The following is a 14,963-nucleotide window of genomic DNA, read 5'->3' on the forward strand; positions in this document are numbered from 1 at the left end:
AGGGGGGGCCCTTCAAGCACTGAGTGAGCCTTTCCTACTCTTGCAACCAGTAGTCAGGTGGAACCACCACAGAAGCAACAGAGGTCTACCCCCTGCGCAAGAGGAACTGATTTGCTCTGGTGTTGGTTTTGGGGTTAGGCAGTTTCCTCCCTAGTTCTAGTGGCTGCTGCTCATCTCTCTGCTAGAGGCTGTCTGCAGACTCAGGCAGACATTATGGCACTGGTTACATGTTCAAGCTCTCTTTTGCAACCATGAAGGCTAGAAACATACATAGTTATGGGTTTTTTTTAATGAAAGCTGAGATTCTGCTTATGCTGGGAGCTGGGGTCCTAGATGTGTCCCTGTTTGTATAGAGGGACGCATCTAACTTTAACTTAGCCTTGTGCATATACGTAAATGCAAAATCTTGTCCCTATTCTCCATTTGCTACTGCCAGTTATTGGATATATAACTGTCCGGAAGGGGATGGATCAAACAGAGTAGTGATGTTCCATGAGTCTTAAAAGTGGTGCCCCTCAGTAATTCTCTGCTGGTATGTAAGTGTAATCATCTCTGTTCTCTGCTTAGTTTCCAGTGAGCTATTGTGCTATAAAATGTATGGCCAAAGGCCAAGAGTGTCAAACAATGAGTGCTTGACGTTAAGCTCCCAGATCCATAAGACACTTAAATAAAGCAGTGTGACTTTCAAAGATACTAAACTTTAACCAGCAGCTCCCAGTGACTTCAGTGTATCACCAACAATAAAGGGATTAAATCTAATATTTAATTAGATATATTTTTTTCTGCAAGATGGAAGATATTTACTCCATAGGGCCATTAGTTTTATTATTAGAAGTACTAGTTAGGTAGACAAAGCTCCAGTCACCATTAATGAAGCTCATTCACATTTATTTCATGTTGGATTATTCCTTCTAGGTCTAATTTATGAAAATGAATTATGTGTCAAGTCTACAGAATGTCCATGTGATTATCATGGAAATTCCTATAGAACGGGCTCTCTGGTTCATGAGGAGTGCAACAACTGGTTAGTAACTTCCCTTTTTGTACTGCATACTTTGATTAATCATTTGATCATGAGACAAAAAGCCCTTTCTTACATCCCCTACTTTTATGAAAATACAATCAATATGTATATAACATATTTTGTCTGATTACGGAGGGGCAATGAATGCACTTTTCTTTTCACTTATGAAAGGCAAATCAGAAAAATAAAGCAGATAAATGTTAACAAATTAAATAAATGTAGAAATTTTTACATAATTGCATCTGATTTTCTGTTGGTGTAAATTGGCACAGTTCAAGGGCTTCAGTGGAGTTGTACCAATTTATACTGGGATAAAATTTAGCTTAAACCCAAATTCAGATAAACTGTGGAAACTCAAGATAAGTATCAGACATCTTGTTTTAGTCTCTAAAATAATCTTCTTCTCAGGTATCCTTGTTTAATTTCCATGGTGTTGTCAACACTTCTTTGAATCTAGAAATTCCCTAGGGACAGGCAGAATCTGAATTTGGATGGTAGATCAAATATTAGGATAGTGAAACTGCTAGGATAATATTAGAAAGAGTCAACTTATAGGGTCAGATGTTAATCTTAGATGGAGAAATTTATACAATTATAGAATCCTTAAAGTTACACAGACGCTTATTCTGGGCTCACCATTCTTTACTGTGATCATTAATTCATTTTGCAGCTGCACTCTGCATTTACCAGTTGCATGACCTGTACTTGGTGATTTATTAATCAGCTACACAAGGCTGGATTTTTCAGAGCTGCTGAGTACCTATGCCTCCAAATGAAGTCAATGAAAGCTCCAGTTGCTCAACTCCCCCAAAATTCCCTATGTCACTAATGTTCTCTTCCCTTTGTGTACTCAGGAAGCACAAATGGAGTGGAAATCAGGTCTCCTGCAGGGGCTTTCTAGGTACAGAGGAGTCCTCCTTGGACACTCATTGGGTATAGTTGGTTCCTTCACCTCTTTCTCCCTACAGCCTCTGGTGCAACTGGTATGTGTTCTTTGTGGGGAAGGATTATGGCTGGAGCAGGCTGCGCTCTGGTCATCTCCGTTTAGTGTATAGTCCTTTGGGGAATGTAGCCAGCTGGAACAAGATAAAGCAGCCCCCAGGCTACTCTAACCTGGAGTCGGACCCATAACTGGAGCCAGAGCTATTTTTGGGTCTCAGTTTTTCATCCTCTCCCCAGCCAAGGCTGTGTATGGGAAGGGAACCCCACTTTGCTAAATATTCCTTTAGGCTCAGGCAGAGCCAACTCAGCTTCTGTCAGCTCCTCATCAGGCTTCCACAGCCTGGGAGGTAAATAAGCAATGGAGCAACCCATGGGCCTCAAATCTGGGTCTGTAGGACAGGAGTAGCCATGCTCCAACCCACCACTTGGTAGCCTGCTGACAGCTGCTTACCCGGGACCCATGAACTCCAGTTTGAGGCGCCTCCCCTGAGGTCCTATTGGTGGGGTGACAGAGTAGCTGATTGGCCTGCTGGTCCTACTTAAGCCAGCAGCAGGAACAGGAAGCTGTCTGAACAACTGGAATTCACCCTGTTCTGGACTCTGTACCTTGTGCTTCCTGTCAGGGCTGGCTCCAGACCCCAGCGTGCCAAGCGGGCACTTGGGGTGGCATTTTGCCGGGAGGGCGGCAGGCGGCTCCGGCGGACCTTCCGCAGGCATGACTGCGGAAGGTCCACTGCGGAGGGTTCACTGGCTCCACCGGAGCCGCGGGACCAGTGCACCCTCCGCAGGCACGTCTGCAAGAGGTCTCCCGGAGCTGCGGGACCGGCGACCAGCAGCGCGCCCCCTGCGGCATGCCGCCGTGCTTGGGTCGGCCAAATTCCTAGAGCCGCCCCTGCTTCCTGTTCCCCTGGCTTGACTCCTGGTGTCTGACTTGTGGTTCTGATCTCCAGTTTGTCTCCTGCTTCTTACCTCCTGACCTATCTGATACTTGACTTCTGTCTCATGACTGTGGACTCTGTCTCTGACCACTAGGTCTGGGGCTGCCCACTACCCCCACTGTGACACAACCAGAGCTACTCCCCTCCCCCTGCAATCCAGTAGGCAGCAAGTGGGGGAACTGCTGAACAGCTGCAGCAGGGAAGGGACAGGAGCTGCTCATGAAGTTCTGGCTCATAATGGAGCTGCTTCTGGGATGCAGGGGAAGGAGTGGAAGACAGCTGAGCAGGCAGTGTCCTCTAGCTCCTTCCTGTAGTGACCAAGCTGATTCAAATGTTTCATTTAAATAATTGCAAGGCATGGCTTGGGGAAATGCATTTTCAGTTTATAATCAAGACCATATTTTAACATTGTGAAACCTGAGGGCCACAATTTAGAGCTTCAAGAGCCACAGATTCAACACCAATAAAATAGATCATTCTGTGGTGTTGAGCGCAAAAATATGAGACTGCATTTTAATAAGGCTGATTAGAGAAGCTTGTTTCTGCTGTTCTGGATGCTCTGGGATAGCCGGATTTCATGGGTCCTGTGGGAATTACACTTGACAGACTTTGAAAGCAACAACACTAAATCAAACCATTGTCTTTTTATGTGTGCTGTAGTCTGGAAGGTGAAAGAGTCTTAAAGACATGTCTGGTGAGCAGACAATGCAAAGTGGTGATGTATAATGAGATCTGTGCTCAAGGATCTCTTCCTCCTTTCATTCTTGTAGAGATGTAGATTTTGAGATACAAGCCACACCACTCTTACAGTTACAGTACACCCTGAATATGTTTTTCCACAAAGAAGCATTAAGTAGACTGCATATCTTACCTTCAAGGCCAAAGAGAAGATGTTCTCTCTTTGACAAGATCAAATTGTTCTGCTGAGCAGGATGGATACAGGTTTCATTTCAATAAAATGAAAAATTGAACAGCTTTCAATTTTTTTATAAACCTCTGCTACAGAAAATAGACACCTTCAGTCTTTGCCTTAATATTATTGCTTAGTGTTATTACAAATTGCTGTCCTTAAAAATGTTGTTAGAACTTCTATTTCAATAGTACTTAAATGTGTTTGGCCATGTTCTTGCATACCATAGGCCTTGCAAAGTGACTCTCCTCCACCCCACTTCTTCATGAGTTAAAAACAGGATGGTTCTGAACTGTAATAATAAAAATGCTATTCTGATGTGGGCATTCCATAACTGCACCAACTATTGCTTTCTGTACTGAAAAAAAATTGCTAAGGGAGAGATTAATGATGCTGGATACACCATGCACCATGATAGCAATAGCATTTAAGATGCAAGGCTTCCTATTTTATGAAGAGTAGAAGGCATGTTGCAGGACAAACAAGTATTTGATACTTTCCATTTTTTCTTCAGACTCATTACATATTCAGAAAAGTCTCACCATGTAAATATTTAAGGGGTTCTGATGCTGCAGAGAAACATCTTGTGAGTCTGAACAAAAATCTTAGAAAGTGAGACTTCCCTAAAACTCAGCCCTGTACAATACAGTCCTTTAATTAACAGAATTGTTCCATGTTGTTTTTTCTTTTACTAAGGAGAGGTGATCAAGTTCAGGTCAATTCCTTTTTTTTTAAATCTGAACTTCTATATCAAGCACATCCAACAGGTTCAAATAAAGTTTGGATAAACATCCACATTTTCAAGTGATTTGATCCAAACTAAAGCTCCCTGACCTTTTAAGGTTCATTCATCATTAGTTTTTATACTGATCACTAATGAGAAAAAAGCAAGACTAATCCTAGATTTTGTGGGCCTCTGTGCAAACTAACAGATGGCACATCTTTCAGCAACCTCCCCACTTATAATAGAGTCCAACCATTGCCCACAATATCTGGGTCTGGCCATCTTCTGCTATTGCTGCACCCCTCCATCCCACTTACACTTTTGGTGATGTCTTCATGGAGCAGAAAACCAGGAGGTGGAGCTGATGGACAATGTTTGAATTTTTTTTAATATGCAACTTTTGATTTTTCTTTCAGTACTTGTATTGGAGGAAAGTGGACCTGCACAAATCTTACCTGTCCAGGTATGTGAAAAGGACCTGGGGTCAGGTACCTCAGAGATTCCAAAACATTATGTTAGTTTATAATAGCCAATTGTTACTTAAGGCCAAATTCTGCCCTGAGACATATTTTAACAAGATTTCCTATTGTACAGCATGTGTGTCTCTTTATATAACTACATATACACATACACACCTATACACACATTGTAATAGGTATTACAATGGCCTTCATAACAGCCATCTTCATTTATTCAGCTAGATAACGCCCTTCACACTACGTTAGTTGAGTGGTGTTATAGGCAGAACTGGTGGCACTATCTTTAGTTTATGTTGACCAACACTTCCCATTATAATTTGAACTGTTTGAGCTGAAATTTTTCATGCCAGATGTCTTCCTCAAATGATTTTGTTTTTTCCAAAAACAAGAGTAGGGAAAAATACATTGTGTTGAACACATTCTTATAGCTGTTTCATTGTCAATCTCTAGCACTGCTTTCTTTGGAGAAATGACTTGAAATTTGGCAGTGGGGCTTGCCCTGATATCAGGAATTAAATTTTTGTTCCTGTGAAAGAAAAAAAATCCCAAATCTAGCTGAGTTATAAACAGATAACCTTATCTTAATGCTGGTATTTAACTTTTAAATGCTTGACTTTACAACCTTAATGGGCTTAGGGTGACCAGATGTCCCGATTTTATAGGGACAGTCCTGATTTTGGGGTCTTTTTCTTATATAGGCTCCTATTACCCTCACCCCCGACCCAATTTTTCACATTTGCTGTCTGGTCACCTTAAATGGGCCTTTAACACCGTTTTCTGTGTACAATAATATATAAAGAAATAAAAATAATCAAGAATCCAAATTTGACACATCCAATTATCCACCTGTTTTAGGGTTTTCTGTAATGCTCACCATTGTGATATCTAAGTCCCAACAGTTAATAGCCTTACAAACCTATAGAGCAGTGATTATTAATATTCAGAGTGTTAGTTTGCAGTGGATTCCAGGAGAATTTCTAAGATCAAGTGTTCATATTCTAACTGCTTTATGTGGGCTTGGTTAATGCATTCCCTCCCTGTCACTAACACTTGAGTACAGCACATGAATAACATTATTAATCAGTCATTAAAGTTGTTCAATCCATACCAGAGTATTTTAATCTTATAGTAATAATAAAAGTTGTAGAGTGTTTACAACAAACACTTTTTTGCTCTGTAATAAAGGACTTTATCCTTTTTTTAATATCAGCTGAATGCTCTGTCTCAGGAGACATTAACTTCATGACATTTGATGGGCGCAAATACACTTTCCAAGCTACCTGCCAATATATTCTGGCAAAAAGCCACAGATCTGGCAAGTTTACAGTGTCTCTGCAAAATGCTCCTTGTGGACCGGTAAGGCTTAATGCTTTCTAATTATATCTTCTATTTTCTGTTACCCGAGTTAGAAAAATGCATTCAGTATGGGGGGGGTTGGAAATCCACAACCAACAACCTGTACAACGTAACACTTTAAAAATAAGACTGTAGCAATGATTTTCTTTAATTTATGTTTAAAGGCATTTAAATAGATTTTTTTTTGAGGAGTATTGTAGAGAGAGCCTCATACATCTGCATCCAGAGAGAGGAAGAGCTGTGTCTTGGGATCTTGATCTCGGATCTATTAAAGTTAATCAAAAGCCTCCCATTGACTTCAATGGACATTGGATCAGGCCCTGGGTGAGGGGGGGGGGGAATAGAAAAGATGAGCTTACTCTGAAATATAAATGTTGGTATTGTCCTGGAGGCTTCTGGGTGTGGTGGGCTCTTCTCTCTCTTTGGGACTGCCGTAAGCACATAGCGCAAATAACATAGCAGTCACAGAACACTATTACCATTCTCAGTGCAGGGGCTTCTCATTTTGCTTCATATAACTTGTAAACAATTTTAGCTGCGGTGCTTAGAAAGCTGCATAAAGTTTTGGGTACACCTGTCGAGAGTGTTGATGGTGGTGAACTCTGTGTGTGTGTGTGTGTGTGTGTGTGTGTGTATGGAAAGTATGGCTGAGTCTAGGAGTTCTGCTGTCTTAGGCAAATGGGCAAACAACTGCCCATCAGTCTGTAGTCACATACAAAAGTTGCGTGTCTGTTCTACATGTGTGAAGCCAGTCCTGTGTGTATGTATATCATTGTAACATTACTTGTGCTGATGAATACAGTATATTGGACAAGGTTTTTATTACCTTCATGATATCTAATACAACCCTGATTGATATAGTCAGCTGGAGCATTTAACTTTGTGTTGTGGTCTTGTTAGACCTTGAACATAAACAAAGTTGGGTCAGGTCTATACTAGTCTTCCAGGGAATACCTAGTTGCTGTGGGAAGTGGTCACAGCACACATAAAAGATATTAGATAAAAACATACTCTTGCTGGAAGGGTGCAACATAATGGTACTTTATTGCTTAGAATTTATGACAATAACACACGAGAGAGAGAGAGAGAGAGAGAGAAAAGGCTGTTCCTTAAGGCAGAGAGTCACAACTCACCCCACCTTGCTTTAAGCTGGCTCTTTTCAGACTGACTCCAGTCACACACTTTACTACAGAGCCCTCTAGCCTGCAAATGGGATCATGAACCCCTTGCCCCCACCACACATTCTTCAAGTGATAGCTTGTAATTCCAACACAGTCCTCAATGCACCACATTTCTGAGTGTCCAACTTCCTTTTTTTGGATGGTTGCCTTTTTATTTACTTCAGTAGGTGCTATATATGTACACCCAAGGGCAGAATTTGTCCAGTACGTAGCATCTATTCTGAACTAATGCTCCAATATTATGTCGGGGTCACAGTGCTATGGCAGTTGCCATGTTTGAGACAAGATAAAAAACTGAACTGCTGGCCACCTGTTCTAAGAGTAGAACAGGTTAAACTTTGTGTCCTGGCCAGATTCCAACTTGGGTAATTACATTCGGAGTCTGATTTTGATCTCACTTAACTAGTTTAAATCAGTAGCAACTCTACTGATGACTCTGAAGTTTATATAAACTGCACAGACTGCCCTCTATTTTGCTTTTAATTCCATTTGCCTATAGCATTCTCCTTCACTTTCTATTCAAAACTGACGTGCATTTCTAAATAGTCACTGTGTTTCACCCCTGAGAGGGCTGCATTGATTACTTTCTGTAAATCCTGAGACGTTGCTGACTCCAGTATTATAGTCTGAAAAAAGCTCAATCCTCATTTTTAGTGCAATTAAAAAAGGGAGTGTAACAAAAAATAGGAACATAAACATTAAAGAATACATGTGTCTGCTTCTACAGGGTTTGTAAAATCGGCTAAACTTGAGAAAGAGGGATATATTTCAGTTGTGTCCTGTGTTGCTGGACTAATGGCTAGCAAAATGGGATCTCCTGAAGAAACACTGTCAGCAGTTCAGTTAAGCAAATTGAGATGTGATGGCCTCCCTCTTGGCTGGCTCATCAGGTCATAACCTGCTAGAGCTTGAGCTCTATAATTTGGGGGTGGGGGTGAAAAAACTCTCATCCTCTGTATTGGGACAGAGAAGGAAACTCATAATACTCGCTCATCAGTGGGTTACAGAGGCTGACGCAAGATTAGGTCAGTTTATGCTGTCTTGGCTAGAGGGAGCTGTTTCTTAAGATGTTGCCAATAGACAATGAAGGCCTTGGTTCAAGTTTCTGTTATGATAATATGCAAGATGCTCATTATGGGCCTTATTCTCCACTCCCTTTCAGCACTCCCTTGCCTCTGTGCAAAATAAGCAAGAACTTGGGCCTTGCTTGCTTTGGTGGCTTTGTGCTGCTTCTGCTTTGTAATGTTACCATAATGTTCGTGTCTCACCTTCTGGGGTAATCCTCAGACTGCATACAGACGTGGGAGCTGTTCTCACCCTCTTCTTCACTGCAGACACAGGGGTCGTGCCTAATTTATCTCTGTGGCCTGGTGATTTCTAGGTGCCAGAATAGCCTCTTGGGGCAGTAAGCAGCCAGGCATAAGTTGGAGCAGCCATCAGGCCATTCTAGTATATGTTGGGACCCACAACCAGACCCAAGATCAGGATCACTCCAACATACTTGTGTCTTGTGCTGAGTCTAGACCAGAGGATCTGTTTCCATAAATCCAAAGTGAGTGTAAACTCTACAGCAGGTATAAGTGAGTGGAGTGTTCTGAAGATGTAGGCCCCTGGAAAATCAGAACATATGTGGTGTAAATCAAGAGTAGCTTGAAGTTAATCCAGACACCACTGGAGTAGGGGTGTGAAACATCCATTAATTTGCTTAAATATGTGGCCCCTGTTTGGCAGATAAACTGCTTTACACTAGGGAACATCCAGCATGTGTTTCCCTTATAAGAAATAAATCTGAATTGTAATCTAAAAGCTGTGTGTTACAGAAGCTCAGTGGCCTGAGATTTTTGGTTCTTTTTTTTCTTTTTTTTAATGACTATTACATTTTTTTTTTACTGATCAGTCCCATCACATTCAAGCAGATTAAAAAATGAAGAAAGAAAATACCTGAAGAGATTCCAGACCTTTGAATCACAAAGACACTAGTCAGCTAGCACCTTAGAGCTGGTGACATAAATAGTCATCAGGCAACAAGTGGTTTCAGAATGATGTGAAATTTTGTTTAAGCACTTTTTGGAAAGCGACTCAGGAAAGTGATCAGCACAGCTTAACCTTATCTGAGTTTCAAGTGACAACATCACTGGCTTTGTAGTTTGTATGATGAGGGATTCTGAATATAAGAATTTTTGTTAAGTGTCTAGTGAGAGAGAAAGCAGTTCATGTGAAAACACCTGCTGATAGTTGGCTGAGGCAATGTTATGAAAGAAACAATTCACTGAAACAGAGAATTATTGTCAGGTAAAGTTTCTTCTATAGAATCCTTGGTGGAGATAGCAAACCTTCTGCAGAACAATGTTCGATAGTTAATAAATATTAACCCATTATATGGCTACAGTTTGTTGTACATAGAAGCTGGAAGGCATTATTTGCAAGTTTAGGGCCAAGTGTTCAGTCAGTCTCTGAAAATATGCCTGAAGATTTTATGGCACAGCCATTTTCATGTGCAACATTCTTTACATTCACAAATAAGAATGGCTGTACTGGGTCGGCCCAATGATCCATCTAGCCCAGTATCCTGTCTTCCGACAGTGGCCAATGCCACTCAGAGTGAATGAACAGAACAGGCAATCATTGAGTGATCCATTCCCTCTCATCCACTTCCAGCTTCTGGCAGTCAGAGGTGAAGGAAACCCAGAGCGTGAGGTTGCATTGCTGACCATCTTGGGCAATGGCTCCCGGGCCACACACAGTCTGTGAGGGTAATCCGCTGGCGGGCCGCGAGACAGTTTATTTACATTGACCATCTGCAGGCACGGCCGCCTGCAGCTCTCAGTGGCCGCAGTTTGGCCAATGGGAGCTGCAGGAAGTGGCGGCCAGCACGTCCCTTTGGCCCGTGCCGCTTCCCGCAGCTCCCATTAGCTGGGAACGGTGAACCACAGCCACTGGGCTCTGCGGGGGGGGCGTGCTTGCGGACGGTCAATGTAAACAAACTGTCTGGCGGCCCGCCAGCGGATTATCCTGATGGGCCGCAGGCTGCCCACCACTGATCTTGGATAATAGCTATTGATGGACCTATCCTCCATGCACTTATCTAATTCTTTTTTGAACCCAGTTATACTTTAGGCCTTCACAATATCCCCTGGTAATGAGTTCTGTAGGTTGGCTGTGCATTGCATAAATAAATACTTCCTTTTGTTTGTTTTAAACCTGCTGCCTGTTAGTTTCACTGGGTGACCCTTGGTTCTTGTGTTATGTAAAGGAGTAAATAACACAAAATCATTAAATGACATGATCTTAGCATAAAAATTATTGAATACATTTTTATTAATTCAGTGAATATTGTCAATAAGTCAACATCAATAATATTAATTGTTAGTGCTGTCACCATGACCATGCTATTGAAACACTTTGTATCCCATGCAAACCATCTATATTGGCTTAAAAAGGGGTTTCTACAAAATGTAGCCCATTCTGAACCTCTTTATAAAAGAAGAAGTTGGATAACTCAGTCATGAAATCTATTTTTATTAAAACATGTTAAATGCAAGTTTAAAAGTAGGACGATAGAATTCTGAGAGGCCAAGTCAGTATAATTTAAAAGGGAAAGATTGCTTTCAATGCATCCACTTTAACTATCATTTAAACATGCTTACCAGTACTGCACTAGCTGGAATATCCCATTCATTTCTTTCCACCAGTAGTTTTCTGCAGCACATTACATAGGTCCATCCTTTCAAGGAAGAATGTTTAAAACATATTGTTTTCAAATGACTCTTTGTTCTGTTTACAAATCATGGCCCCTGCAATGAGCTCTGTATGGATGGGCCCAATACCCATGCAGAATTTCAGTGAAGTCACTGGTACTCCAGATGGGTGCTAGGATCTAACTGCAGATTGGATTCTAAGAAGATATTATGTTAGGTTACACATTTACAGCTGAACAAACAATATACAGCAAATCATTATTTGATGAACTGAGCCTCTTTTTCTGCTGGTTGAGAAATTTTTTTGTGTTTTGAAATAACTTGATAAAGTTTTTGCTATTATTTGTAAATTCTGGATGGGTATCAAACAATTAGCTATGATAATTCAATACTTGATATTCGGGATTCTAGCCATGTTGGTTAGTTGATTAGTCACATAAGCAATATGGTATTGTTTCAGTTTCTTGACTGGATGAGAGTCACTCTTATAAACAAGCAGACATGAAGAAGCCAGTCAGGCTTTGAAATAACATGTACAAATACTGAACTGTGTTTGGAAAATCAGCTATTATGTGCACAGGTATTTAATTTGCTTGTGCAGAGGCATGTTTTTGTGTGTACAAATACGTGTCTAGTATATGTCCCTATCAGTAATCCAAATAGTTGGTAGATCTGAGAAAATATTTCAGCAGTTTTTTTTTTTAAACTGCCTCTTTTAAGTAAAATATCACTGCTGGTGCTTTTTAGTGATACAGGGAAGTCCTTGAATGCAATTGGTGTTCCATATGAGTCTGTTGCAAATCTACACTTTAATGGTGCTGCATGACCCCATAAAACAAATTATGTATGCGAGTTACTGTCAATTGCTTTTTCTAGTAATCTCTTAACATTCAGTACTCTGACTTCTGCCTTGCTATTTGTAGGAGGAAACAGTGGAAACCTAGACACTGGTGTAAATATTTTAAGTTCATTTACTGAATAATGTCTGCAATGAACATTGTCTGGATTTGTAAAAGCAGCAAAGATGCAAGTAGTGGAAATTACTGGATTGTATATCTAGAAAATATGAATTCCATGTGCATTAATGTGTACTTGGTGGAATAATAGTTGCAACAAACTTTGCAAATAGTTCTGTCCATTTAAATGATGTCTAGGCAAACTTTCTTTTCTGCACTGGTTTTCATGCACTATTTCTGATATCATTGGCTCCTTAGATTTGTTGTAATTATTTCTGTGTTTGTACAGTTCTTAGTACAATGGGGTCCTGGTTGATGACTTCAACTTCATAATCATCTTTTCAGCATCTGTTCATGTTTGGTTAATAAGCTTCTTCATGAGCTAGTCAAACAAAAATGAGTCGGTTACATTATGTGAAGGCAGACAGCTAAATATTGACAAAAATTATAAGTGCTGTATACAAATGCAAGAAGTCTAAATACTAAGATGGGTGAACTTGAGTGCCTGGTATTAAACGAGGATATTGCTATAATAGGCATCACAGAAACTTGGTGGAACAATGATAATCAATGGGACATGGTAATGCCAGGCTACAAAATATATATGGCAGAGCAGATTGTAATGGTGGGGAAGTGGCTCTATCTGTGAAAGGAAGCATAGAGTCAAGTATAGTAAAAATCTTAAATGAGTCAGACAGTACCATAGAACTCTCGATGAACAACAAAATACTATGTACTATTCAGCCTACATACTCTTGATTTCATTTGCTTAGCCACAGGTATGTCTTGAATGCAACCTCTTCTTATATGGTTTTCAGTTTGTCTTTCAACCTCTCAGTGGATTTATGGAGGTCATCAGATTTGCTCCTACATCTGCACTGAATTTCACGTTTAATTGGGCCATGATCCGCTAGAAGTCAGCACTTAAAGTGTTATGTGTATACTCATTCACTTTTTGCTTGCAGATTGACCCAAATCCTTTCCCTGTGCCCCGCCTAAGTAGCCAGGTTGGATGCTGGGTTTTTCCATGGAAAATGTGTAGTAAGTGTTGGTGGAACAGAATCCTTCTTACTCTAGTGATAGAGAAACTGGAGAGCTTCTCTATGGCTGCCGCTCTAGCTTCTGGGATGTGGTCAGTGGCTGATCCACCAGCTGTCTCTCAACCCCCCAACTCTTGTGACAGTGGGACATTTCCCTTGCCTTCCTATAAGTGGTCTCTTATAACCACTTCAAGTGAGACACTTTCACCGGCTATTGCGGCAATGCCTGCCTCACACTGAAGGTTTTTAATATGATTTGCCAGATTTCTGTTGCATCATCATGCTTATGCTGTATCTTCAATACTTGAAGTTTAACCAAGTTACTTGAACCTAAGGCCAATGGTAAAGGTTTCAAACATCTCTCTTTGGTATTGTGTTCTGTTGTAGAAGAAGAAATGTCTATGAAAATACATACATACATACATAATTTATTAAGAAAAAAACTGAACAAACATGATAGACCTGGTCACTTTGGGGTCATTTGTGAGTCCTCCTACTTGCCTACATAGGAGAGTAAGAGGATGCAAAGAGTCCACTTACTCTCCTGAGTGGGTTACTTGCATTGTCAGAGTTTGCACTGAGGGAGAGCAGCACCTGTGGGCTGCAACTTCCCTTCCTGTGAGGATGGTGGGGAATGGGCAAAATCTTAGCTGTGCTGGTCCCCAAACACCCCAGCCTGTTCACTGGAGCCAGTGCAGAAAGTGAAATAATCTGTGCTGGCAAAAGGTGTGATACAGATGACTCCCATTCTGGAGCAAAGAAACAGCAGAAACCAAATTGCGACCCTGCTTCACAGTCTGGTTCCCGTGCTGCTCAGATATGTACTTAAAATGTAACAACCAACTTTGTTACCACAATTCAAAGATGGAAAAGCCTTTGCAGGTCATCTGTTCCATTTCACTTCCAGTGTGGGATTGGCCCCTACTGCACATTTTCTAGGGTTTTACCTGCTTACAAAAGTACCAATTGCTGAATTTTATTCTAACAAGTAAAGTCTGTTAGTTCTATTTGACTTATCAAGCATTTCTTTTCCCTTTCCCAGTGCTATTTCTTTGAATGGGAGGCTAAATGGGTTCAACTACTCACAAAGACAGAGGTACTTGTCTGGAAACTCTGATAGCTATTGAATCATCTGTGTGGATAGTTGCCAGGTTATTTAGCACATGTGTCTGTAACTGTGATACATTGGAAAAATTCAATGTTCAATGAATCTTGAACTCATACTGCCTTCCACCTGTTTGGTGTGGTATCTAGTTGTAGTTCACTCTACTGTAATATAAAACATGCTGGAATATTAAGTGCTCAATACTTGATTGAGGTACCAAGTGGTTTCACTACTTGCTCTAGGTTTTTTCTTACACCATCTATTTTCTTTATCTGGCTACGTTTCTTTGTGCAAATTTACAAAATGTGGGCCAGGTAGGTTTTGCATGTCTAGCTTGGATCATGGGAATCTTTCACGTTGCAAAGGCCATTGCTAACAAGCCACAGGTGTACACTGTATGAGTATAGAACTGCCTTCTTTTGACAATTTTTATGCCAAAAGCACATATTTTGAAGTCCAAAATGAAAGGCTGCAGGTCTGGGAAAAGTTTTCTGACTATCCATGCATGCTACAGCTCCAAAAGAAGCTTACTAGAAACCCTGAAAAAGTGACAGAATCAAACATTAATTTTTAACAAAGCCCAACCTGTTACAACATTACACAATAGAAT

General features: G+C 40.8%; 1 protein-coding gene across 6 annotated transcripts in view; it reads left to right on the forward strand.

Moving 5' to 3' along the window:
- The window catches only part of OTOG (otogelin), a 161,147-nt gene that overhangs the window by 26,925 nt on the left and 119,259 nt on the right, over window positions 1-14,963 (forward strand). For all 6 annotated transcript variants that reach the window (XM_039537303.1, XM_039537300.1, XM_039537298.1 and 3 more), the window contains 3 exons: window positions 916-1,024; window positions 4,955-5,001; window positions 6,228-6,373. In XM_039537303.1, the coding sequence (XP_039393237.1) occupies window positions 916-1,024; window positions 4,955-5,001; window positions 6,228-6,373 (302 nt within the window). The remainder of the gene's footprint in view (window positions 1-915; window positions 1,025-4,954; window positions 5,002-6,227; window positions 6,374-14,963) is intronic.

Source organism: Mauremys reevesii, linkage group 4 (genome assembly GCF_016161935.1).
Source record: "Mauremys reevesii isolate NIE-2019 linkage group 4, ASM1616193v1, whole genome shotgun sequence".
NCBI lineage: Eukaryota > Metazoa > Chordata > Testudines > Geoemydidae > Mauremys > Mauremys reevesii.